Source organism: Gopherus flavomarginatus, chromosome 5 (assembly GCF_025201925.1).
Source record: "Gopherus flavomarginatus isolate rGopFla2 chromosome 5, rGopFla2.mat.asm, whole genome shotgun sequence".
Lineage (NCBI taxonomy): Eukaryota > Metazoa > Chordata > Testudines > Testudinidae > Gopherus > Gopherus flavomarginatus.
The window spans coordinates 11,316,235-11,341,379 of record NC_066621.1 but is presented as its reverse complement, the minus strand read 5'-3'; the positions used below and the strand labels follow the sequence as shown (position 1 = coordinate 11,341,379).

The 25,145-nt window shown below is 45.3% G+C and overlaps 1 protein-coding gene across 2 annotated transcripts in view; it reads left to right on the top strand.

Moving 5' to 3' along the window:
* The window catches only part of C5H6orf132 (chromosome 5 C6orf132 homolog), a 36,709-nt gene extending 16,627 nt beyond the window's left edge, over positions 1 to 20,082 (top strand). For both annotated transcript variants that reach the window (XM_050952333.1, XM_050952332.1), the window contains 4 exons: positions 2,175 to 2,290; positions 12,570 to 12,645; positions 14,074 to 17,212; positions 18,279 to 20,082. In XM_050952333.1, coding sequence (XP_050808290.1) covers positions 2,175 to 2,290; positions 12,570 to 12,645; positions 14,074 to 17,212; positions 18,279 to 18,384 — 3,437 coding nt within the window. In that variant the 3' untranslated portion in view covers positions 18,385 to 20,082. The remainder of the gene's footprint in view (positions 1 to 2,174; positions 2,291 to 12,569; positions 12,646 to 14,073; positions 17,213 to 18,278) is intronic.
* The last annotated feature ends 5,063 nt before the right edge of the window (positions 20,083 to 25,145 follow it).

Here is a 25,145-nt window from a genome sequence, read left to right as displayed (position 1 = left end):
CACACCACTTCGGGCATGTCTACACTATGAAATTAGGTTGATTTTATAGAAGTGGATTGTGCATGTCTCCACTAGGTGCATTAGGTCGGTGGAGTGAGTCCTTAATACCATGGCTAGCATCGACTCACGGAATGGTGCACTGTGGGTAGCTATCCCACTGTCTCCGCTACCCATTGGAATTCTGAGTTAAGCTCTCAATGCTTGATAGGGCAAAAACATTGTCGTGGGTGGTTTTGGGTACATGCTTTCAGTCTCACCTCCGTCCCTCCTTGAAAGCAATGGCAAACAATCATTTTGTGCCGTTTTTCCTGGGTTATCCATGCAGATGCCATAGCATAGATACATTTCTGAGAACAAAAGAGAGACTCTTTCACAGTGAATCAAGAAATTCACAGCAGATGGCAGGTGTTTTAGGTACAAGGTCACATTTTGCCTTTTATATTGAGCGCCTGCCAGTGTGGTGACACATCACACACAGCAGCTGGGCAACAATTCAGTTTCCAGGCAGCCATGGTATGCCAAAGGGTATATGGGGTTGGCTTCTTCTGCGTTCATAATATGTGGGAATAGTTTCAAACTGCAGTGCCTTCTTTTCCCATAACAACCAATGCCAGTTGGGTTTGCCATTTAAAAGGAGGAGCTGTGGTTTTGGGGCACACCCCTTTCCCCCTCTCCTCCTCCTGCCTGTGTGGCTATTCTCCAGGATGATCCCTTTTAGCCAAGCGCAAACAGCCCAGTATGCCCAGGGTCTAATGTGTCGGGGATCACCAACAGAGGGGATTACTGTTCCCTTACAAAACTTCCCCTATTTCAAGCAGGTGACCATGAGCGATATCACTCGCCTGAAGCTAGCACAGAAACATAAAGATCAAATGTTGAATGAATGCGATCAAAACCCAGGACCATTCGCTGCCATGCTTTGTGCTGCAATTATTCCAGACCACTTGCTACTGGTTTGGTGTGGTAAAGTGTCCTACTTTGGAGAATGAAATAAGGCAGCCCTCCCCAGAAACCTTCTGCAAAGGCTTTCAGAGTACCTCCAGGAGAACTTCATGGAGATGTCCCTGGAGGATTCCTGCTCCAGCCCCAGACATGTTAACAGACTTTTCCAGTAGCTGTACTGGCTGTGAGTACATCCCAATTGTTCAGGGCAAATCAAACACTAAACACAATTGCTTTTAACCCTTGTAGTGTCGTTACAAATGTGCACTCACCAGAGGTGCCTTCTCCACCTTCAGGGCTAAGAACAATATGCCCTGGGAGAGTATTGGGTCCAGGATGAGGAAAAGGTCCTGGCTGCCCGGGAGAACAGATTCTCCGCTTGCCTGCTGCATATTCTCCTCTTTCTCCTCCACAAAATCCTCATCCATGTTGTGTGAGGCTGCCAACTTCCAGGTGTCCAAAGAGAGTGTTGGGTGTCCCCCTCCCCCCCCCCGAATGGCATGCAGCTAATCATAGAAGCAGCATGTCTGGGGCTCTGACTCAGAGCCACTGTTTGCCTCCTTTGTCTTTTGGTAGGCTTGCCTGAGCTCCTATTTTCACGCGGCACTGTTGTGTGTCCCTGGTACAGCTTCTGTCCATCATGCCCTGTGTGATTTTGGCATATATATATCAGCATTTCTTCTGATGGATTGGAGTTCTCCCTGCACACATTCTTCTTCCCATACAGAAATCAGATCCAATGTCTCCCATTTGCTCCATGCTGGAGCTTGTTTGCAATTCTGGGTCCCCTGTTCTGCTGAGCTCGCCATGCTGACCAAACAGGAAATGAAATTCAAAAGTTCCTGGTGCTTTTCCTATGTACCTGGTTAGTGCATCAGAGTTGAAAGTGCTGTCCAGAGCGGTCACATTTGGAGCACTCTGGGATAACTCCCGGAGGTCAATACCATCGAATTGCACAGCGCTGCATCTTCAGTACCCCAAATTCGACCCAGGAGGCTCAATTTTTAGCTCTACTCTCCTCATCGGGGGAGGAGTACAGCAGTTGATTTTAAGAGCCCTTTAGGTCAGCGGAACAGGGTTGGTTGTATAGACACACTTTTTATAAAATAGACCTAGCGCGGCTAAATTTGACCTAACCTTGTAGCGTAGACCAGACCTTCTCATATGGTGTTTGGTTTTAACAGCAGTTAGCTTTATTCCTGTCTCACAAGTTCTATTCTCTTTATTTTTAGGTGATGTTGTTGAACTGTATTATGAGGATAATCGTGTTACTACAGTGACTGATTCTGGAACAGCAACACTTAAGCCTCGGCCAAGAGTCCGACCATTACTGACCTTCATGCCTCTCGTGAGTATTTTCCACTTCCCCCATTACATTCCAGAATGCAGGGGTCTAACTGCACCGGTGGTAGGAGGTCAAAGGAGCTTGATCTGCCACTCTAGCAAATGGTGTTTAGAACCAGCTAGATTGGCGTGGTGCCCGGTATATCCCTTATCGTCTATATGCAGAAAGAAAATCAGGTCGGAAGCAAAACCACTTTTTAATGATGATGGTTACAGGCAGGGACTGAAATCTGATCTGAGCCCATAGTTTATGATGGACATAGGCAAAATAGCCAGGTAGGAAGCTGTGAGGTGAGGTAAGTTACATTGGTCGTGAACTTGGTAAACTGTGTTAGCATTTCTGATGCAAATACAAGGCTGAATGTGTTGGTAGCAAATCAGAATCAGGTTGTGAGTACAAGTATCAGAGGGGTAGCCATGTTAGTTTGGATCTGTAACAAGCGAAAAAGAGTCCTGTGGCACCTTATTGACTAACAGACGTATTGGAGCATGAGCTTTCGTGGGCGAATACCCACTTCGTGCATGCATCCAACGAAGTAGGTATTCACCCACAAAAGCTTATGCTCCAATACATCTGTTAGTCAATAAGGTGCCACAGGACTCTTTGTCGTTGTGAGTACAGTAGTCTGATTTCACTGCTGCTGGAAATGCCCTCTGTCACGGAGTGTGGGGGAGTCAGGACTCTGCACCCCTCTTCCTGGGATTCACTGTGACTCTCAGCCAGCCAGTAAAACGGAAGGTTTATTGGACAGTAGGAATGCAGGCTACAACAGAGCTTGTAGGTACAACCAGGACACTTCAGTCATGTCCTTCTGGGGGGCAGGGAGCTTAGACCCCAGCCTGGGGTTCCCTGCATTCGACCACACCACCCAGCACAAAACTGAAACCAAAAAATCCTCCAGCAGCTCTCTCCCTCCTCCCCGCAGCTCCTCCTTTCCTTTGTCCAGTCTCCCGGCCAGAAGGTGTCTCTTCTCCCAGCCCTCCTCCTGGATCAGGTTACAGCTCAGGGATCTTCCTTCAAGGGAAGTCTCCCATCCCTAGTGTAACTCCCCTCCAACGTTCAGGTCAATCCGCCCCTCTCCCTGTTGCATCACACCCTCTTGTTAGCTCAGTTATGAGATACTCATTAGTAAAGTGAGGTCATGAAGCAGAAGTGGGGAAAGGGACATCGACAAAGCTCTAAGCAGGTATGCTATAAATGAGCAAACCCCTCTTGAACTGAATGGAACAATGGAGCAGTCAGTGTCCTGATGTGGTATAGCGGGACTTTACACCAAATGATATTTATGGGTCAGTGTGTGGATCAGTGCCTGCCAGCTCCAAAAGCAAATCCTCCTCCCAGTGTGTGATAGGAGAACCCTATACAATTCAGAGGGATTAAACTATTGTAGAAATTACTTTAAAAACCTAGAGAATCAGACCCTTTTTGCAGGTTATTTTGAACGATCATCTAGGCTGTTGTGATGGGGACATAACACTTGAATAAAGAATTATCACTGTTCTGTTCTATTCTACATGGGTTTTTATCTGAGTGCTTTCCAGTAGTGCATTAAGCAACGTGACTACACATCTGTCACATGTTGTTGTTTCTGTCATCCTTTCTCCAGGAGGAGTGTGTGCAGTGGAGTGTCATGTTTTGGTAGATGTGTGGTGAATTTTGTTATGTGTTTATATTAGAGAAGGCAGGTCAAAAAAATACATGTGGCACTTGGAGAAGGTTTGTGATAGTCCTGAGTTCATTCCAGAGCCTCAGACCATGACCAGGACAGGATGCACACAAAACTCCTGTCCTGATTAAAAATTTGAGTCATGTATTAAAATCAGCCCAAATTCAGCAAATGCCACTTGGGGGTTCTTCATCAGCACCTTCCCTCCTCCCCTGTATAACGCAGGTTGCATTAAGATGGTTGTCATGATTTTGGCCAGGGGCGGCTCCAGGCCCCAACACGCCAAGCCCGTGCTTGGGGCTGCATGCCGCGGGGGGCACTCTGTCGCTTCGGTGGAGCCGCGGGACCAGCCGACCCTCCACAGGCATTCCTGCGGGACGTCCACCGAAGCCGCAGGACTGGCGAGCGGCAGAGAGCCCCCCGCGGCATGCCGCCGTGCTTGGGGCGGCGAAATGTCTAGAGCCGCCCCTGATTTTGGCCAGCCTCACTGTTAAGGTGAGCATGTAACTAACAGAGCTGAGAGGGAGGAAAGACTGGTATGTCTACGTCAGGTTGAATTAACCCCATGGAAATAGCTTCTTTATTTGTTTCATTCCCTGTGTACCAAGCCACATACATGCTCAGCTCTGCCACAGCTGCTTAACATCAAAGTCAGGGAGTGCACCAAAAACAAAGCTGCTGCTCTATGCCCGTGACTTGGAGCTCTTCCATGATGGGTGAGGCTGAGAGCTTTTCCCTGGGATCTCTTGGGCTTTTTGCTCTCAGTGCATCAGTTTCGCTTGTTTGCACTGTCAGACAGTTCTCCCGTACCTTTATGTAACCTCTAGACAGGTCCTTCTGTAGAAATTCCTTGGGACAGGGACTCTCTCAGACAGGATTATCAGCACTTAAATAGCAACTGGATGCTAACATTGAAATTAGGAGGTACAGTTAGCAGGGCTAGATCTGGGGATCCCCTAAAAATCTCCAGAAGAGTCTCTCTACCTCCGGAATCAGGAGAGAGTACTTCTTGCAAATTCAGTAAAACCTCCCCATTTGCTAGGAGTACTGAGTATATTTTTCCCCACATGATGATCCTTCCCAAGGGTCCAGTTCCATAAGGAGTTTGGAATAGGGCACAACTGCCTAGGTGTATTATGGAGACAGGGTAGCTGAACGGCATATAATATACCAGACATGGGACACTGCTAGAGGTAGGATATTGTCCTTACCAGATACTGTCCTTACCAGATACTGGTCTGGTCATGCAAATCCTGCATTCTCAGCCCCGAAGAGCTGACATAGCTAGGAGAGAATGATCCAGATTCTGCTGCTGCTTGTGCATCGTCAGCATAGCTACATTTTGCAACATTTCAGTCAGTTATTACACCTGTGCACTGACAGTGACTGCATAAATATTCATGGAGTTTTACAGGTGTTGTTATGGGTATTAGGAGACAATAGAGTTGCAGAGGTGTCATTAAAGGAACAATTAGGAGGCTGTGGGATTACACGGGTATTGCTGAAGGAATAATAAGGAAGCAGTGGAGCTGCACAGGTATCACTGAGGGCATGACTTACCTACAGAACGTTTCTTAAAGCTGATTGCACCAGAGGGAAAGAACCTTGCTTGATTGGGAGAGCTCAGACTGAGTTTTCAGGGCTGGCTTTTAGTTGAATAACTTTTTAAAAATTGTATCTTGTATGGAATCAAAGAGAAGGAACAAGCATGGGAATCCCGTGAGGTCAATTTTCCAGGGGAGATCTGTGCTTGTGGTACAGCTGGCCATCTGCCTCTGCTTGAAATGGGCTACTCGGGGAAGAGAAACAGGGCACGGGGAAGGAATAGGTCTCTGCAGCACAAATGTCCTTTGGAATAAACATGCAGAGCCACCCACTTACTCAGCCTCAGCAATGCAACTTTCTCACCTGCCCCTGTGCTGACTTCTCTGGTGTGCTATTTGGCTACAGGGTGGGAGCTGTCAGACTCCAAGCTTACATAGTCCCTCATCCTCCAACAAGTGTCATGCTGTTGCTGCCCTCCTCCCAATGCTTCCTAGCTTCTCTGCACTCTCAGAATTCCCTTTTAAAAAATAAAAGGCTAACTACAAATGGAGAAACCAAAGGAATGAGTCACTGAGAAGGCTGAAAAGAAAGGCAGGCAGTGAGGACCTGCCCTGTAAGCTCCTCAAGGAGTGTCTCTCCCTCCCTGCTTTGATGCCCCGTCACTCGGTCTATCTGGCATCAGAGAGAAATGAGAGCTTTTCTGCCTATTGAATGTTGGCTGCACTTCCCTGCATCCCACACATACGCAGCAGAACAGTGTAGAGGTACCTCTGGCCCAAGTGTTTCTATAGCAGGGAGGCCTGGTGGAACATATGCTTACACTGTGTGACATGACCCCTGCCGGGGGTCAGCTGGGGTGGGGAATGGGGATTCTTAACACTGGCAAATGAAGTTCTCCTCCAAAAAAAAAAAAAAAAGGGGGGGGGGGTTTACTGACTGAAATTTTTTCAGAACAACTTCATTATTGTCATCTTTTTTTTGAAATTGCAGGGGAAAATGTCTCACACACTTCAATTTTTTTTTCCAATTGGGGCGCTGGGGAGAGAGTAGGGGGTTTTCCCACTAAGGTAGAAATAAATTGTTCTGAAACTTTTAATTGAAAAAAATTGAATTAAATGAAAAATGTTTAAAATTACACATTTTTTCTTTGCATAATAACCTTGCCTTTTTTCACCCAGCTCTAGCTGTGATGTGCAATGAATTGTGCAGAGACCCACTCTTCTGCTCCTAAGGCCTTGCTGTAACCCACATCACATAAGCAATTTACTAATCTACAGCCCCTTCTTTTCACACAGCAACTGACATTCCACATTGCCAGGGCTTTGCTAGGCTGACGTAGATGCGATCGTGAGTCAATACTGAAAGTGGCTTAGGGTTTATGTACACCCTGCCATGGAATTGTGCCCAGACCTCTTCAACATTCCTCTCTATGTGACATTTTTTCCCCTTGCATGACTAACTTCCTTCCCATATGAACCCTTATAGCATTTAGCAGTGGCCTTGCTACCAGGGGCAATGTTTTCCAGTAGGCATTTTAATGAGAGGGTACTTGCAACTCATGTATTCTTGGGAGCAATGGCACTTTCTTCAGTGATCAACGACCTGCACCTCTCACGACTTCCTCCATTCTCATTGCCAGTACAAGGTGCTGCCTTGGCAGCCCTGGAGATCAAAGCACACTAGCAACAAAGTCATTCCAAATGAAGGACGTGCAAGTCCTTGTGACAGGAGATCATGGAATTGGGCAAAGTACAGTCAGGCGGGGCTCTCTCATCAGCATTTGAAGGGTGAGAGAAGCTTCCTTGGAGAGGAACAGCCTAATTCTGTCCAAAGTCATGAAGGAGCACCTTCACGTGCCAATGAATGCTCATCCAAGCAGGGCGCTCAGCGCACAGAAAACCTCCTCAAACCTGAAATGCTGGTTCTAAGTTAACCACTCAAGAGAGTAGAGGCACCTCACCATGAGTCAGAGGGAGGCTGAGTAAAGCTAGTTACGTGCCTAGTAAATACATGCAGTTGCTATGGCCAGCATTGTCAAGAGAGACCACTGACTTGGGCTTCCTCCATTTTTGGAAGACAAACGTGATATTGTGGGGGCTAATTTTGAGAGGTGCGGAGCACCCGCAATTCCAAAAGAATTCCCTGGGAGCAGCAGGTGCTCAGACAGGACCCTTAAACATCTCATTTTGACATCTTAAAAAATTGGACACCCACAGTTATTGGACACAGGGCCAGCTTTATAACCTGCAGGGCCCGACTGGAATACTAGGCGGTGGGAGTTGTGCTCTGGGTTTTCCACAACACCAAAGGACCCCCCGGCCCCAAAATGCCACCGAAGATCCCTGGAGTGGGGCCCCCTTGGGCACGGGGCCGTCTTCAGCATGGGGCCTGATTCCGGGGAATTGGGTGAATTGGCTTAAAGCCAGCCCTGATTGGACACTTGGAAATATAGGCCTTACTCTTGTTCATTTCCATAGGGGTGTATCCCTGTAATCTAGTGTGTGACACATGCACTGCTCAGAATGCAGGGGCAAATGAATGCTTAGAAATCACTCTATTTCCTTGTTAACGAGCTACTTTGTGTATTGCGCTCTTGAGCTTCAAAGCAATGTGGAATGGCTAAGAATTGCTGGTTTTCTATTTGTTGCCTCCCTTATGCTTTTCATGGCTGTACCAGACAAAGCCACGCTGGCTTGTATGAAATGCCTTTAGACGCCTCTTTGTTTGGTTTTTGCTGGCAAAGTTGAAGACCTCAAGGAAATCCTACTGAAGTCATGGCCTGACATCTTCAGCTGGAGAGGTGCCGCTGGGCAAGGGCAAAGGGGGAGAAATCCTGAAATGATTCCTTATCCTCTTGGTTCTTCTTAGCTTTTGTTGAAGGGCTAAGGTTCTTGCCCAAAATGTTCCCTCCCATTATCTTATGTATCTCCAGGAACCACAGAATGTCCTGCATGGGAACAGCCAGAAGTCCATCTAGCCTGGCAGTTGGCCTCTGACAGAGGTTGATACCTGATGCCTTAAAAGTAGCCAACCTGTTCACCACTGTTAATGTGCCTGGTCAATTGAATATTGACATACATTTTGGGGCTGAGGAGGATGGTCTCCTGACTGTGTCATGATCAGTTTGGGGCAGGCACTGCAGGCTGTGACCGGGACTCCGTAAAACACACAGTAAGGGAACATCTGCATTTTCCATTTTTTTTCAAGAATTGGCAGGAAACTCTAGGTGAGAGTGGGGGTGGGGAAGCTATTTGCCATGTTCATTTATATTCTATTCTCTCAGGGAGGTCCTCTTGGGTTTCTCTGCCACTTCTGATCACGGCTTCTTCTGGAGCCCAGCCATGCTGCTCCCAACACAGACAAAGGATATGGCTACACTTACAGTTGTACAGTGCTGGGAGTTACAGCTGTCTTCGTACAGCTGTGTAGGGAAAGCGCTGCAGTGTGGCCACACTGACAGCTACCAGCGCTGAAGTGTGGCCACATTTGCAGCATTTGCAGCGCTGTTGGGAGTGGTGCATTGTGGGCAGCTATCCCAGCGTTCAAGTGGCTGCAACGTGCTTTTCAAAAGAGGGGAGTGAGGGGGAGCGTGAGAGAGAGAGTGGATTTTTGCATCTGTCAGCTCCCTGCTGCAAGTTCTAAGGACTAGAACATACACATCACCAACCTGCAATCAATTTAAAAATTTCAAGCCCTTCCCTCACCCCTCTCTTATTCACTAAATGCAAATTATGCACTCCTAAATAGCCTTCAGACCACATAAGCAGCTGCTCAACACGGAGTCCCCCCTCCCCCTCTGCCGTGTGACTTCTCTCTTCAAGCAAACAGCTGTGAACCTTCCAAAGCAATTCCCCTGCCTGCCTCCGCTCGCTGGAGCAAACAGCAGCAGTGTTTTGTTTTTTAGATAAGCAGCTCGGGGAAGCTCGGAGTTCAGCCATTCTTCTGGTTTGTTGTGAGCAGGCATTCTGGGATACCTCCTAATACCCTGGAGGCCAATAACAGCGCTTTTGGTGGCCACACTTGATGAGCAGCGCTGCATCACCAGCGCTGCAATCGTTACACCCCAAGCAGACCAGGTGTACAGCCAGCGCTGCAGCCAGGGAATTGCAGCGCTGGATGTGCCTTGCAGGTGTGGACAGTTACTAAGTTGCAGCGCTGTAAACCCACCACCAGTGCTGCAACTCTCCAGTGTAGCCAAGCCCTAAAAGGGAATGCTTTAACAAGTCAGCTGTTCCTTCCCATCCTATCTGCTGCTGCTGCTGAGTGTGATCTCTCTGGGACATAAAATTCAACCCCTGAGTGAGTCAGCTTAATAGCATTCTGGTGAGTTGGGCAATATTATAGTCCTCAATGGACCCCCTTTCCTGGCAGCATTAATGAAAATAGCAGCCAGCTAGCATTCATGAATCCAGGCCAAGGCAGCTTTTGCAAAAACCTATCGCTGATACATATTAGCAACACTCAGAGTGGGTGGGGTTGAGAATCCTAAGCATTCAAAGGTCTGAAGGTGTGTGTGAAGTTGCAGGACAATGGTCACGTTTCAACCTACAGCCAGCAATGTTCTGGATCTGTGTACAATCCAGGAAGGAAGATATTTTTAGTAACATGTATTCGCTGTATAATTATCAGGTGGTGCGGCAAACACAACCCAAACAATTGCAATGTTTCTTTTTGACTCTAATAGGGTATGAGGTTCTTAGAACAAGTTTTTTGGTGGCTCAAGGTGCAGCCACTAACCCTTGCTGGTGGCTACTCTGACAATTTTTCCAAGCCCAAGTCCCGTCGCACTGGGCTGAAGCCTAGAGCCGAAGCCCAGGGGCTGAAACTTGAAGCTTGTTGAGCACACACACTGGGCCTGATGTGTCTGCAGAGGCGCTGCCCAGAGCCCCCAGGAGGCTGTGTGGTGCAAGGTGCTGATCCTGCCCCCCTCAATTGGTGGTGCCAGCATGGCAGCCAGCAAGGCAGCCAAGAGCAACATCTGGACGCTACTGGGAGGGGTCGCTGCTTTGCCACTGTGCCCCTGCCCCCACTCCCATCTCAGCCCAAGAGGCTGTTGTGGTTGCAGAAAAATCCCCACAGTGGCTGCAGTGAGAAACACAAACCCTCATGCTGCAGGGCACAAGCCAACCTCTAACTATTGGGGGTCAGGAGGAAGCTTTCCTTATGGGCAGGTTATTCCATAATTGCCTACCACGGGGTTCTTGTCCCTTCCTCTGAAGCAGCTGGTGCTGGCCTCTGTCAGAGACAGCAGACTGAGCTAGATGTGCCACTGCTCTGGAAATTTCTGTGTTCCTAAATTATCCCACACTGCTTTCTTTTCACACCCAGTGCCTTTACAGTGAGTTAATCTAGACTCTCAACGTGTTTATGATGGTGAAGTAGATTGTGTTTAAACTGAAACTTTGCCCAGTGGGACCTTGGAACCCTACTGCAATCTCTTGTCAAAGTAACAATATTGCCAAACAAAAGGCAAAGGGCACAGACTACTGCATCATCCAGGGGGTTGTATAAGAAATGCAGCCATGCTGTGCAATGGTGGAAATTGCTTGTAGGGCAAAATTCTCTTTGCACAAAGGACTGTAAAGAGCTGCCTAGAAGAAGCCATTGGCAGTGCATAACACCACATTTTATGGGTCCTACAAGACCCAGTGACTGTTATCTATTCTTGAGCTCTAGCTGCGGGCTCTTTATCTGTTAACATTGTATGTTTTCTATTGATTAAAGATCACTCCTGTTATACCATCTGACTGGTATAAATTTCTCTGTACAGAATGGCTCAATTCAGCCTTGTCCAGCCCTTTGTGCAGTCACAGCGAAGTGGGTTTTAAACACCACTGTTCTGATTTGGTAGCACTTTGAACAAGGTGTAGGTGACTGCACACGGTGCCCGGAGAGGATGAATTGAGCCTGAAATGTCTATAATGAAGTCTCGAGAAGGTACATCTGAGGCTCAAAACTGCTGAGTAAAGCGTTGGTCCAGGAATTACAGAGTTCCAGTCCTGACAGGGCTTGGTCTGTAATTTTCATGCATTAGTGTGTTTAGCAAGCAACAAAAACTTTAAACACTTTTGCTGAATGACCGTCACAGTGAGTCACTGGAGAGGCAGGTTGGGCTGTTTGTGTTTGGGAGGTGTAGGAGGCCCTTGTTCAACATTTCAGCCTAGTTGAAAGTGCCACGAATGAGGCCGCTTCTTGGAAAAATGGCATGAACTGGCACTGAACAAATTTTTTGCACCCCAAATGAGCTGAAATGGCCCTGGCTTCAGTTAGCTTCACAAGCCTGAAGCTCAGCAGCATCACTAAGATTTGGGCACATGGACCAGCTCCTGTTTTGCTTCTGCATCAAAATACGTTGGAATTTGCAGTCCAAATGCAAAAATGGTTGACTCAACAATTTCAGCTGGGTTTCACAGTGAGCCCTCAGTGCAAACTAGGGAGAGGAATGCAAACCCATGAGGGTTGGGGGGTGGAGGGCAGTGTCAGTGGCATTTAACTTGTTAGGCTGTGCTGAATGCCACAGCCCCTCCACAGAATTCATGCCATTTCTTCAGTGAGTTAGTGTCCTCTGTGCGTGAACTTTGGTGAGCAACTGGAGCTTGCTGGAGACTATCTTCACCCCTGCCCTGCCCTGCCCTGCCCTGCCCTGATGGAATAAGGCAATCTGGAGTGCCAAGTCCACTCCCAACAAGTGTGCTTCCCAAGGCCACCATGCCAGCAGCGGGTGCACCAGTGGTGGTAGCTCTCTGGCAATAGCTGATGGTCCTTCCCCAGTGGGAGGTTGTCTGCATGTGCAGCCAGACATGTCTGTACTGGTTACAGTTAAGTCATGTTTTCAAGCTTTTCTTCACAACCAGGAGGCCTAGGAACATATATAAATGAAAGCTGAGATTCAGATGACCTAACAGGGGTAAAACTCGTGCCCAACACTTTATACACATGGTATTTGAGGTGTTTTTATTATTAATTTGTATTGTAGTGGCTACTTGGCACCCCAGTCTTGAACCTTTGTTCTAGGTGTTGTGTATATACAGTTGTGAGTTTCCTTACTATCCACTTATTAAACCCTTTCAGAACACCCAGGAAACACATGGAGTGGCTGTGCCAACCCCTTCTGTGCCAGAGGGTTTTGAAGAAAAAGCATCTCTAGGTAAGGTGTCCTCTCTGCTGAGGTATTCAAAGCTCTTAAAATGGCTTTAATGCATAGATCTGCTTATGTTGCTGTCACCATTCCTTAATCATGCAACTAGTTTGGCTGAAGACAATATACCGAGGCATCAGGATCTGACCTCCTGTGTTCCCACACAAACTGAGCAAGCTTTCAGTTGCTGGCTGACTTGAGGAGGATTCCAAGTGTCCTTAGGGAAAAGGACTGAAACACAGTTACAAGATGCTCTCATCAGTTGAAGCCAACACCTGCAAAGCATGTTGGGTTAGTTTTTTCTGTGATGCAAGCATGGCAACTATCAAAAGTTTTTTAAAATATATATAAAGTTATTCCATTGATGACATGGAAATTTGGTTACTTAATTTATTCCTGTATTCAGTAGGAAGCATAGGAGGTAACTAAATTTCATCTTGACTCTAGATAGTGACTGTGATAAGAAGTCAGGAGACTAAGTATGCTTTTCTGCCAAGTATTACATAATGTCTTGGGAGTCCTGAAACAATCTAATTCTAGCTGTTTCCTTTGTGGACCCAGTTTATCTGATTTTGATTATATATTATATGAAAATCAGTGCATCAGAAAAGACAGAGACACACCAAGGGAGAGTATGATACAAAATAAGTCAGTAGCAATCACTAACTTAAAACTCGAGAACCCCAATCAAAATTGCATAAGTTATGGAAGCATCTGACAGAAGTCTACAATGTCTGTTTTTTTAAAATTGATTCCTCCCTAATTTTCATAACCAAATGAGCACAAAATACATTGCAGGATCTCCCACTGCAGAAAGAAGCCAAGAGACGTTCTCTTGTCTATTACCTCAACTTGCTTTTTTAAGAAAAGGTTCAATCCATTTTTGTCTCAGAGGTGAAATACAACTCTTACGTTAGCATAACTATGAACTAGGCTCTTCAGATGACTCATTCCATCTGGGCTGAAAAGTTTACAAGTGTTATCCAGGCCACCTAAGGAGGTGCTAGGAGCCTTCAACTGCCAGTGAAGTCAACAGGAGTTAAGGGTGCGCAGCACCCTCAAGATTAAAGACCTAGAGATTAGTATATTTAATCTATTCCATAGAAAGCCTGGTACAAGCTATTCCTGCTTAATTAGGGTCTGCCCCTGGGATTTTAGTTGCAAAATCAGGCCCTTATGCTGAGCCTAAAGATGTATTGAACACAAGCGCGCTATTAAGGAGTGAGTTCCAATGACTGTGTTGCTGCTAAAATAATTTTTAATCAGGTTGTTTTAAATGAAATGCTTCCAGCTAGTTGTGTGACACTTGGTTCTTCTTAAAAGGACAGGTGTGGTTTGTTTGTTTTTTTGGTTGTCTTTTTTTTTTTTTCTGGAGATGTTCTCTGTATGGACCTTGCCAATGTGCAATGTGTTTAATACCAGTGTTCTTTCCCATAGGTCTTAGGCCCCAAATCAATGGAGACTACAGACTGTACAATTCAGTTGGAGACCTGCGGCCAAAGGCTTTCGAGAGAGACTATCTGGACAACGATATTCCTCCACCCCCTTCAATGACCCCACCCCCGCCTCCACCCTCCATGGCACCCCCACCCCCACCAATGGAAATACCACTGCCTCCACCATACACAGCACCTCCACCGCCACCACCACTACCTCCAACAGCAGCATCTCCACAATCCGTAGCTCCACGTCTGCTTTCGTCTTCAGCCCTATCTTCTCCAGGCCCACTGTCCCCTCCAGATTTCATTCCTCCGGCACCTCCACTTGCTTTTGTGGTGCCCCCAGCACCACCTCTGCCACCTCCAGCACCTCCTACGCTTCATACTCCCATCTCAAACAGCGTCTCCAAGTGGAAATCAGAAACTGTTCTGAACATGAGGCAGGCAGACGCCAGGGAAAATGCCAGCGCCTCCTCTCTCACTGTCACCACTCCACCGGTCTCTCACCAGAAGGAAGAGTTGCCAACCAGGTCCACCCCAGAACCTCACCTAACTTTCCCCAGATCATTAAAAGTACCTCCCGCGACCCCAGTGAGAAGTTCATCCATTTCCATGGAAGAAAAAGATTCTGGTGAGGAAGATGGGCCTATTTCCAGACAGTCTCGCACCCGCCCTCTCCTTCCACCAAGCTTTACCATAAGACCTGCAGCAAAGGTGCACTTAGCTGGAGAAGCTGAGCAGAAATCTACCTTGGATAGGCAGGTAGTAACAAAGCCCGTCAGACAAATCACAGAACCCGCGAGCCCAAGACCAGGGTCAGACTCTGGCAAAGGGACTAATTTTAATAGCTATCGGTCCTCATTGTCAGAGGCAGCAAAGGTCCCACTGGAGAAAGCTGAAAAAGACTTAGGCCCAAAATCTGAGCTTCCTGCTGCAGAGGAGGAACCGGATCTGCCCTCCCCAGACTACACATCATCTGATGATGACTGGAAGGAACCCAGTAATCTAAATAGGCTGAAGCAAGAACTGTCAGTTTTGCTGTCCTCCTCTTCGAAAAGGGAGGAGAGACAGCTGGATAAACCCATAACTGCCAGACCTACCAACAGTATTACTGACCACGCTAGCAATGATAGGTTTAGCTCTGTTGGGTCAAAACAAGCTACACCTACTTTGAAAGATCTACAGTTACCTGCAGTGGGGGAAAGTGAGAGGAAAGAAAAGATACCTACTAATTCACTCACTGCAAAAGAGAACTCCTCAGTTTTCTCTGCTCCAAGCAATAAACCCACCAGCATGCAAGCAGACAGTGTTATGAAATTCAGGAACGAGCTGGAAGCACTACTCTCCCCAACAAAGGAAGGTAAACCACCAATAGGACTTACAAATCACAGACACAGTCCAGGCACAAACAGAGTTACCCTGAATTCTGGTAGCAGCCAGACAAATTCTGGTGACTCCAGGCTGCCAAAACCTGTTGCCAATCAGCTCCCACCCACAGCAGCTTCAGTGGAAGTTGAGAAGACACAGAAGGATCGTAAGACTCCCAGTGCCCTCACCAGTAATAACACTTTGGAGAACTTAAACCCTGTTCCAGGATACCTGCCATCTGACAATGTTTGGAAGTCTCCAGACCCACCTCAGAAACCAAAGGACCAACTCTTTGTTCTAGCCTCTTCACCCTCCTCTATAGAAGCTACCTCTTCCACACAAACCTCTGGGTCACACACAGACTTTTCTCTCGTCCAATACAAGACCCATCAGGCCAAGACCAGCTCCACAGACAGTCTATCCTCTCTGACCCCCTCCCAAACTGTGGAGGAGGGGCCAGTCAGTACAAACAAACATGATGCAGACAGAGGCACAATCCTGTGCTCTGCTGAGAAGCCACGAGTGCCTTCGCAACCACCCTCTTCCTCCATGAATGCAGACCAGGAGGAGGAGGATGTCCTGATTCACCCAGTCACAGGAGAAAAGGTGGAGAAAGGCTCTCCAATGGCTCTCCTCCTGGCCGCAAAACAGCGGGCCCAAAGAGGCAGGCAATCTGCCTCCCGCCAGAACAGTTATTTGTCCAAAAAGCCCCCCATTAAGCTATCTGAGAAACTCGGCGGCAGCAGCAGCCAGTCAGAAACTGGTTCAACCAACTTCTACTACAGTGAGTCCAAGCCCTACTCCTTTGTGGTGGTACCAAAGTCCCCGCCGATGGAGTCACCTGCCCTGTTGAGAGGAAAGCAGCATGACAGGATGATCACACCTGAAGGCAAGGCACTGGGCTTCTCGGAACCAGGACAGAGAGCCTACAAACCGCTGTCATTCTCCAGCACTTCTGAGCAAAGCCAGAACATGCAGAAAACTAGCAGTGGGGAGTCCCAGAGCCTTTCCAAGCCAGAGAGGTTTGGTGCCTCCAGTTTAGTTCAAGGCCTCTTGGAGTGCAGACATTTGAGACCGCAAGACCTGCCCACCAAACCTGACCATCCCTTGTACTCTGTCTCTTCACCACCTAGCTCCTTGTCCAAGGAGGAGGAAGAAAATGGAGAGAAGCTTGACTATGAGATCATCCCACCACCACCAGAGTTCAGCAATGACACCAGCGGGGTCGAGAAAGCTTCTTCAAACATGGGAGAGAGCTGCAGAGACCACAGTTTCCCAGATTACAGCCAACCCTGGGAAAGGCAGCAGAATATCCGACGCCCAAGCTATGGCTATGGCAACAGTTATGCCCTGCCCTCCAAAATGGCCCCAGACAGCAATATGAGGAATAGCGACTTCAGTCAACATCACCCAGGTGGCAGTTACTCCACTGGCCCTCCTGTCTGCAGCCCAGACAGCCGCCCGCTGATCAAGAAGCGCCTGTACGTGTCTGAACCCGATAGGTCCTACGCAAGAACATCCACATCCTCCAGGAACGTTAGCACACCCGTGACCTATGGCCACAACGTGGTGGGGTATGGCTCCCAGGCTGCAGAGGGGATGCGTCGGGTCAGCTCCACCCACAGGAGTGCCCCCAGCGGCACGCAAGGCAGGCGCATGTCACTGGAGCCCCCTGGGAAAACCATGTCTTATAGCAACACCATGAACAATGCCAAGTATAAAGGGCAGAATGGGGAGAACTCTGCCACCAGTGCAGCAGCAACCAGCAGGTATGTTCCACTTATTGCGAGGACAGGTGGGCTGATGCTGGAACTCCTTGGAATGGGGAGCTGGAGGGGTGTCTGATTTGAATCCCCAGGTCTGTACCCATATCTGTGGTTCTCATTCTGGGTCACACCCAAGAGTGGAAGAGGCTTCTCCCCCAGTACTGGCTCAGGAGCAATTGACGTCTTTTGAGAACATCTTTGGTGCTCTGTCTAACTCAAACCCAAGACCTGATTCTTCCTTCCACTTCAGTCCTAGGTTTGACTTTCAGTTGGTTTTCCCTCTGACCCAGGCACTGGCTGGCTCCACGCACAACCCCCTCAGCCCATCTCTAATTATAACTTGTTCTGGAGGGTGTGGAGGGTTTGCTTAAGGGGAAAATATCCCCAAATTGAAGCAGTCTGTTTGAAGAGCAGGACAGGCAGGGCAGGGAGCAGGACCATGTCTTGCTCCACATTTGCACTATGTCTACTAGTAACAGGATCTCAATCCTGATTGGGACATCTGTGCGGTGACGCAATACAGATACAAGCCAGAAAGAGCACTATGAACAAGGCTTATCCCAGCTTCTTCCCGGAATCCTGAGGCCCCTCTGCTGGCAAAGCAGGGACAGGTGTGTCCCCTCTCTGTGACGTATTCTTACCAAGCAGCATGTTCCTGAATTGGGTTTAATTAGAGCGTGTTTTGAAGCAGATTTAAAATACAAGCAGAGGGATTCCTTTGCCTGGGGCACTGTAGGCACATCTTGTTGCACCGTTAACCAAAAGAATGGGGCATGTTTAAAGGCACAATGTGCCCACTGGTACAGGCTGCACAGATGGAGGAGTGGTTATGACTGGAACTACCCTAGCCAATCTGTCCCTGCATGCGTGTCTTCAGAGTTGAGCTGTTGGATACTGTGGCAACAGGCACTGGAGAGAACTACAGCTTGCTCTCCCTGGGTGCAGAATAAAATATAGCTACAGGAACACAGTTACTCTTGCCCCTACTCCTCTTAAATGCCTTGCTGCTTTGTTTTATAAATGGCTTCCATGGCTTTTGATGACTTCCTCCTTTTGTTTCCTCCCTCAGGCCTATCCAGGACAACCCACAGTACAGTTCTCCTGTGAACACCTTCACTGTCAGGCCTGGGACACGGCAGCCGATTTCCTACATGTACCAAGGTAGCCATCGATAAGTTGGTTCAGGAGGCTGCTTTGCTGCTTTGTTACATAAACCCCACAAGCCTGTTCCAACTTAATGTGATGCAGGATGGACCTTGATGTGTCATTAATGATGAAGTCTATCCAGGAGTGATTCCATAGGAGCATAAAGGTCTGCCATGGCTCCCAGAGTATTCTGTAAATGCACTGCTTGCAAATTATTGGGGGCAAAGGTGAGACTAAAACCCTTCTCAAAAAACAGATATGGAGAGTCGTTACTGGAGAAGCCCAGTTGCTGCACTGTTGTCTTGGAGGAATGCCTTCTCTCTCCCCCACAGGACCATTAGGTAAATGCTCTAGCCTATTAAGGCTTTTAAAATGTAAAAGAGAGAACATGCCCTGCATGCTGTTTAAAAGCATGTGATACAAAATTACTCGTTAGTGATTTTTTTTTGTTAAATTCAGTTTTAAACCTACTTTAAATACAATTTATTTGGAAGGGGGGAAAAACTGCATTGGGAACCTGCATGACAAGGAGAAGGTGTCCGAATCCAAATATGTTAAAAACGGGTTGTAGAAATAGGGAGCTTTAACAGAACAGAGAGAGACATGATCAGAGCGGAGGATGGAGGATCTGGAACTCCTAGAATCTAATCCTAGCCCTGCCACAGACTCCATCACTAGCCTTGGGCAAGCCAATTAGCTGCATGTTTTCAAAAGTGGCTTTTGATTTTTGAGGGCCTGACTTGACCCGAGGTCCATACGAGTTGTAGGTGCTTCAGCATCTTTGGAAAAAATAATCTTTGTGCTCTCTTACTGAGCAGCCAGAAATGAAGGTGTGCACATTTAAAAGCTACTTTTGAAAATCTGGACCTTAACATCTTGTCTTCGTTTAGCTCATTTGTAAATGGTGCTAATGCTAATGACCACCTGCCTCAGAGGAGTGCTGAGAAGATTAACTGGTTCAGGTTTGTGAAGTGCTTTGGAGATGGAAGACACTGAATTCCTTAAATTCTGTCCATACTAATGGACATCACTGTGACTTACAAACTGCGTGGAGTTTTACAGTTCTCTTGTCCTTCAGAAGAATGCCCCTCTAAGTGCCCCATTCCAAACAGTTAAGCAACTCGTTTCCTATAAATTCATGTCTCATAAAGGATGTGGTTTTAGTTTTAGCCTACTTTGGGGTCAGCTAATTTTTAATATAGTCCTTAAGTAGCTGACACACTGTCTTTTGTAGTGTGCCATTAGTAAAATATTAGTGGTTTATAGCATTGTCTGTCTGTTTTTATCTATTTCTGTAAATGTATTATGGATGCACTCTTACCATCTCATCAGGCAAGCATGCTGCACTGTGTCTGCTTTCTTCCAGTTCAAATATCTGTCTGAATTACAGTCAAAGGTTATCCAAATGAGATGGGAGCCATGAAAGTAACTGTAGGTAAACAGGGGACTTGAGTCTCTCTCTCTCCCTATATATATAAACACACACACAGGGGGATATCTCATTTTACATAACCAAAGTTTGGTTAGCTAATTCAGTTGGTAAAAGATACATAAACAAAAAAAATCTAATAGGTATCAAAATAAACTCAATTAAAATGACTGTAAAATAAATGTAAAAACATGTAGAACATATTTTCTAGTTATGGACATCAAACAAAAAGCACTTTGAGACACTAGTCATTTTTTATTTAAAGCACTTTTTATTTTCACTAATATGCAATACCTTTTTAGTTCACTGAAGCTTTTCCCATGTAGAGTGAGTGTGTGTGTGTGTGTGTGTGTGTGTGTGTGTGTGTGTATGTAAAAGGTTTTTATTTTTGCTGTTGGACTCAACATTAAGTGAAAAACTTTGGCTTACACTATGCAATTTTTTAAAACAAGCTTTTCTGGTATGACTGTCATGTTGCAAATTGATAGTAAGTGTACCATTATTTGTAATTCATTATACTAATGACTCAACTTCTGGCCTTATTTCACAGTTGTCCCATATATTGGATATAAATCAAAGTATTCTGGACTTCTACTTTACCACAAATACAATGAGAATGCAAATATTAGTGTAATGGTTGAAATTCAATTCCCCTAATACACGTATGATGCACAATTCCAAATAAGCTTACTCCAGGGGATATGTAATAACTAACACATGAAATGCCAGCGTGGTGTTTAAAAAATAAAATGAATGGGTACTGATGGAAGTAGTAATTTTCTCTATATTGTAAGTTGTTGCCAAAAGTATTAGCGCCCCAATCCTGCAAATACTTAACACATGCAACATTTATATTGTACCTAGTTCTTGTCGCAGTTTATGGGATTACATGTGTGAGTAAAGCAATGCACCTTTTTCACTGTTTGCAGTATCAGGGCCTGAATTTGGACTATTAGAAATATATTTTCCTTGTAAATATTCAGATATTTTCCAGTGCTTTTTTTTTAAAACTACTTTTCACCATTTCAGTTTCACACAGGCATGATGTTGCTTCTTAATGTAACTTTTTGAACAGTAAGATTTATGGCATTGACCTCTAATAACCTGAAATTGCGAATGCCAACTTTCCCGTCAAAACTGTTCAAAAACAAGTTTGGGAAATTGAAGCTTTGCTCATAAATGATCCATTTTCACTAAGGCATGGACCTAGGTTGTTTTGGGTTTTCCAAGCAAAACCCTGTAAAATTGGTCTGCTATTATGAAAACACAAAATCGGAAATATTGTTTGACACATTTGAATGTTGTTGCTTGTATTTCACGCAGTCCCACTGGATACACCAAATTGTATTGCTATTTTATATAGTCTGGGGAGGTTTTACTTCCATCAGAAATTTGTTATATGATAAATTAAAGTTACATTATTCATATTGATAAAAAAGATTAGTTTATTTTGTGATCTAGGAAAAACAACTTCCATTTTAATTTAAATATGGGCACCTGCCCTTATAAGTAGATGAAACAGTTACTTGGAGAATAATAAGATGGTGTCCTTGGTGGTTAATTCAAGCGGGATTTTGTGTTCACTATGATAAACATGGGTAATGTGATTTATATTTACTTCCTGAATGCCTGCTCCCTCTGAACTCAATGGCAAAACTCTGTAGACTACAAGGAGAGCTTCAGTCTGGTGCTCTGACTGGTTCCCAGTGGAGAGCTGCTGCATTGCAAAAAAATCACTATCTGAGTTATTGGCAGAATAAGCAGAAGGGCAAAACCCAGATGGGCAATGAAGAGAGACTTTTAGGGAAGGACAGGGGTGCCTCCAGGTCAGGATGGAAGCACTTTAACAGGACAGCACATATAGTCTGCACTGTGCTGTAGATCAACACAGGACTTTTTTTTTAATTCCAGAGCTCTTAATTTGGCAACTTTCACCAGCTTTCTACATTCAATAATGGTGTTCAGTCTTTGTTTGCTTTAATATAAAATCACCTAGATGAATTAATGGTTACATATGTTCTACTAGGTCACTGCACATAGGTCACTTCCAAAATGAAGTGGTTTATAGTCCATATTAACCTGATGTTTAAAACCTTCTAGTATTTTTAAATGATTTGCTTTAACTTTAATGAAAACTTGGTCACTCATTTATCAGAACTGTAGTTATTCCCAGCAAATGAGTATTCTACACCTAAGCTACGCTGGCGGTAGTATAACTGATATTTTTGCTTGTAAGATGTATAACAAGCTTTTATTTATAGACTGTATTAAAATGTCACACACTGCAATCTTTCATTAAATGTGTTTCACTTCTGTTTTTGCTTGAAAGGGTTGGGTTATGTTTGGTTGTCTAATTAAATAAAACCTTGTTTGGCTTATTGAGTTATCCAAATGTTTTAGAGACAAAATCTGCTCCTGATACATCTGGTGCAAAAAGTATCATCTCTTTCAACTTTAAGACTTAAGGAGGGTGGTGAGGATTGCCTGTCTGCTGCCTGTGGTAAAGGACAAAAGAGCCTTTAAGTTCTAGGTAACTAAAATTCAGCATCTCTGTATAATTACCACTGTCTGGCTGTGGATTAATCCAGCTGACTGTCTATAACAAAACACCACTGCAGTTGGTACTGTCCTCCATAGCAGGGGCACTAGCGTCTCCAAGGACTGAATGGGTATAAACAGTGAACTGCCTTTGCCCTGCTATAGGCCCTCTCTCTAGTTCTGGCTAGGACAGCTGGGCAGGGAAGCTTATTTATACTCTATACCACCCTTGTTCTACAGAATCACAGGACTCTAGTCTTCAGAGCTGTCAGTCCAGCTTCTTTCACTAGCACTGCAATTCACATATGCATTTGCAAGTCCCAACATGAGTGTCTTTTAAAACGGAAAATGCTTGCATTACTCACACTGTGAGAAAAGACTGAGGCCTGTGTTAAACATTGGCTCCTCTCTCCACTCCTCTACACTGAAAGAAATGTAAATGTGTATTTATTCAGCTCTGGTTACAGACCTGGACTCGTTACTGGGGAAGTTCAGAATATAAATATATATATGAAATCCTAAAGGAATACTCAACATGGGAGGCACACCAAAAACTAAGACCAGTGTGCGAATGAGTCTAATAGTGGAGACATCAATGAATTTAACTGTCCACAGCCCTTTTTACAAATGGCTTCTACATAAACTGGGGTTCAAGGTGCATGCCCCCACCTTTTAAAGTGCTTTTAAGGCCCTGCCTACGTTAAGGAAACTCTCACACACGTATGACTGTAGCTATAATCACACTGGTGCAAATCCCTAAAGCAGATCCTGTACAGTGATGTAAAATGGAGTTTACATGGTTGCAGTTTACATCAGTCAGTTACATCTGTGTGAATTTCCTTAAATCCCATCAGTAGACTATTGAAGTCTGTTGCTGTGCAGAAAAATAATAGTTTTAAGCTTGTTCCCTTTAAGTACAGTGCAGATAACATATAGCTGCCTCAGGCTGTCTTAGCTCTTTGGGGCTCTTTCTTTGTTCTGTATTTGTACAGAGTTTAGCACCATAGGGTTCTGGCCAATGAGTAGGGCTCCTAGATTGTATTACTATAAGAAATAATGTCTGTTTCAGAAGCTCAGAGGCACAAGCTTTGTAAAACTGGTTGAAAGATGGATACTAATAGCCAATGACACCTTTGTGCAAAATGGGTTAATGGAATGTGAGCAGGGAATAATTTGTTTACGGCTCCCTTCATTTAGAAAGATATTTACTGAAGAAACAGTCATTCAACATTTGGCAGACAACCAGCTGCAGAGGCAGAACGACACCTGAGTCAGAATAGAAAGCAAAAGTCAAACCACCACCATCCAAACAAAATGGCTTATCCATAACCGAACCAGGTATGCTCATCTCTAAAGCTATGCAGAATGGACCTACATGCCAGATTTCACTCTGGGGCAAAAATACCAGCATCTCTGGAGATAAAGATTCCAGTTTAAATTATTAAAGTTAACAGCTGTATCAGTTCTAAACAAAACACAGTGGAAGCTCTTTGACCAAGGCAGAGGGTGGCTGAGTGAAATTGCTTAAACACAAGTCTCTTCTGACACACTAAGCTTTTTCTTTACACAATCTATACAGCCACTGCATGTAAGTTAGTTCTAACACTAGCCTGACATTTCAGGTCAGCTTTTTCAAGAGAGCTCATCTACTATTAGGGTACCAAAATAAGCGACTGGGTCTTCCCAAGCTCAGCATGCTGGCTCCAGAACGCTTCCAACACCATTCTTTCTAGGTGCCTAAATGGGAGCCGAACGCGCCATAAAAAACTGGCCCTCTAGGAAACAACAGATGTAAATGGATAATTAAATTATTCATCCTTTCATTTTTTTCTGCAGGACCCATGTAACAACTGAAACGGGGCTTACATACTTCATTTAAGATAGCTGGGGTCAGATTCTGCAGCTGCTATGCATACTGAACTCCCATTATCTTCAATGGGAACTAGGCACTAAACAGTTATTAGGGAGGCATTCGTCAAAACTCCAGAAAAGGCAGAGTAGAATTTTGCACTTAAAGCAGGCATTCAACCTCCTTATCCTTTCTAGAATTATACATTTACCCATTATGGACAAATGAATGTTCTGAGCACTTGCATGTAAATCCATTAATTAGTTTATGAACTAAAATTTAAACATGGGTCCTCTGCAGCTGATGTCAATTCAAGTAGCTGTAACTACAAAAAGCAAGATTAAAGGAGTACAAAGGTGAGCTTTAAATTGCCTTGCACAGCTTGTCTTGACCTATATCCAGATCTGAGGGCTGTGCTTTGGCAATACTTGCAAAATATGTTTGTTAGCATCAAGGGATATACAAGCGAATTGCCCCCCTCTCACTCACACACACACCCTGCCAGTCCCCTAAATTACAGGGGCACACTGAGCAAGTTAGATAAAAAGCCATTTTAGAGATGACAAAAACACCATTGTATGTTCCATCTGTTCCTAAATAAATTAGTTAAGCACCTATATAGCACTTTGCATTACCCAAAGCATTGTATAAACATACTTTGAATGAAACGTATCTCTGTGCATTTTAACACTATGCAACTGAGTTATCAACATATTGTTTCATATTCTATAGCACTAAGATTTCTGTTAACCAATTAAGTTAACAGTTCAGTTATCAATGAGTAAACACCATTGCATGCAACACGTGCATCCTTAAGACTAACATAGAATGTAAAATCTTAGGATGGAAAGTATGTATTCCTCCATGAGCATGAGGCTTAGATCTTAACCGAGCCATTTAGGTACTTCCACAGTGTAAATAAAAAAAAATAAGGATGGGGCTGAAAGATATTTCTCTCCTCAAAGAGAATGAGG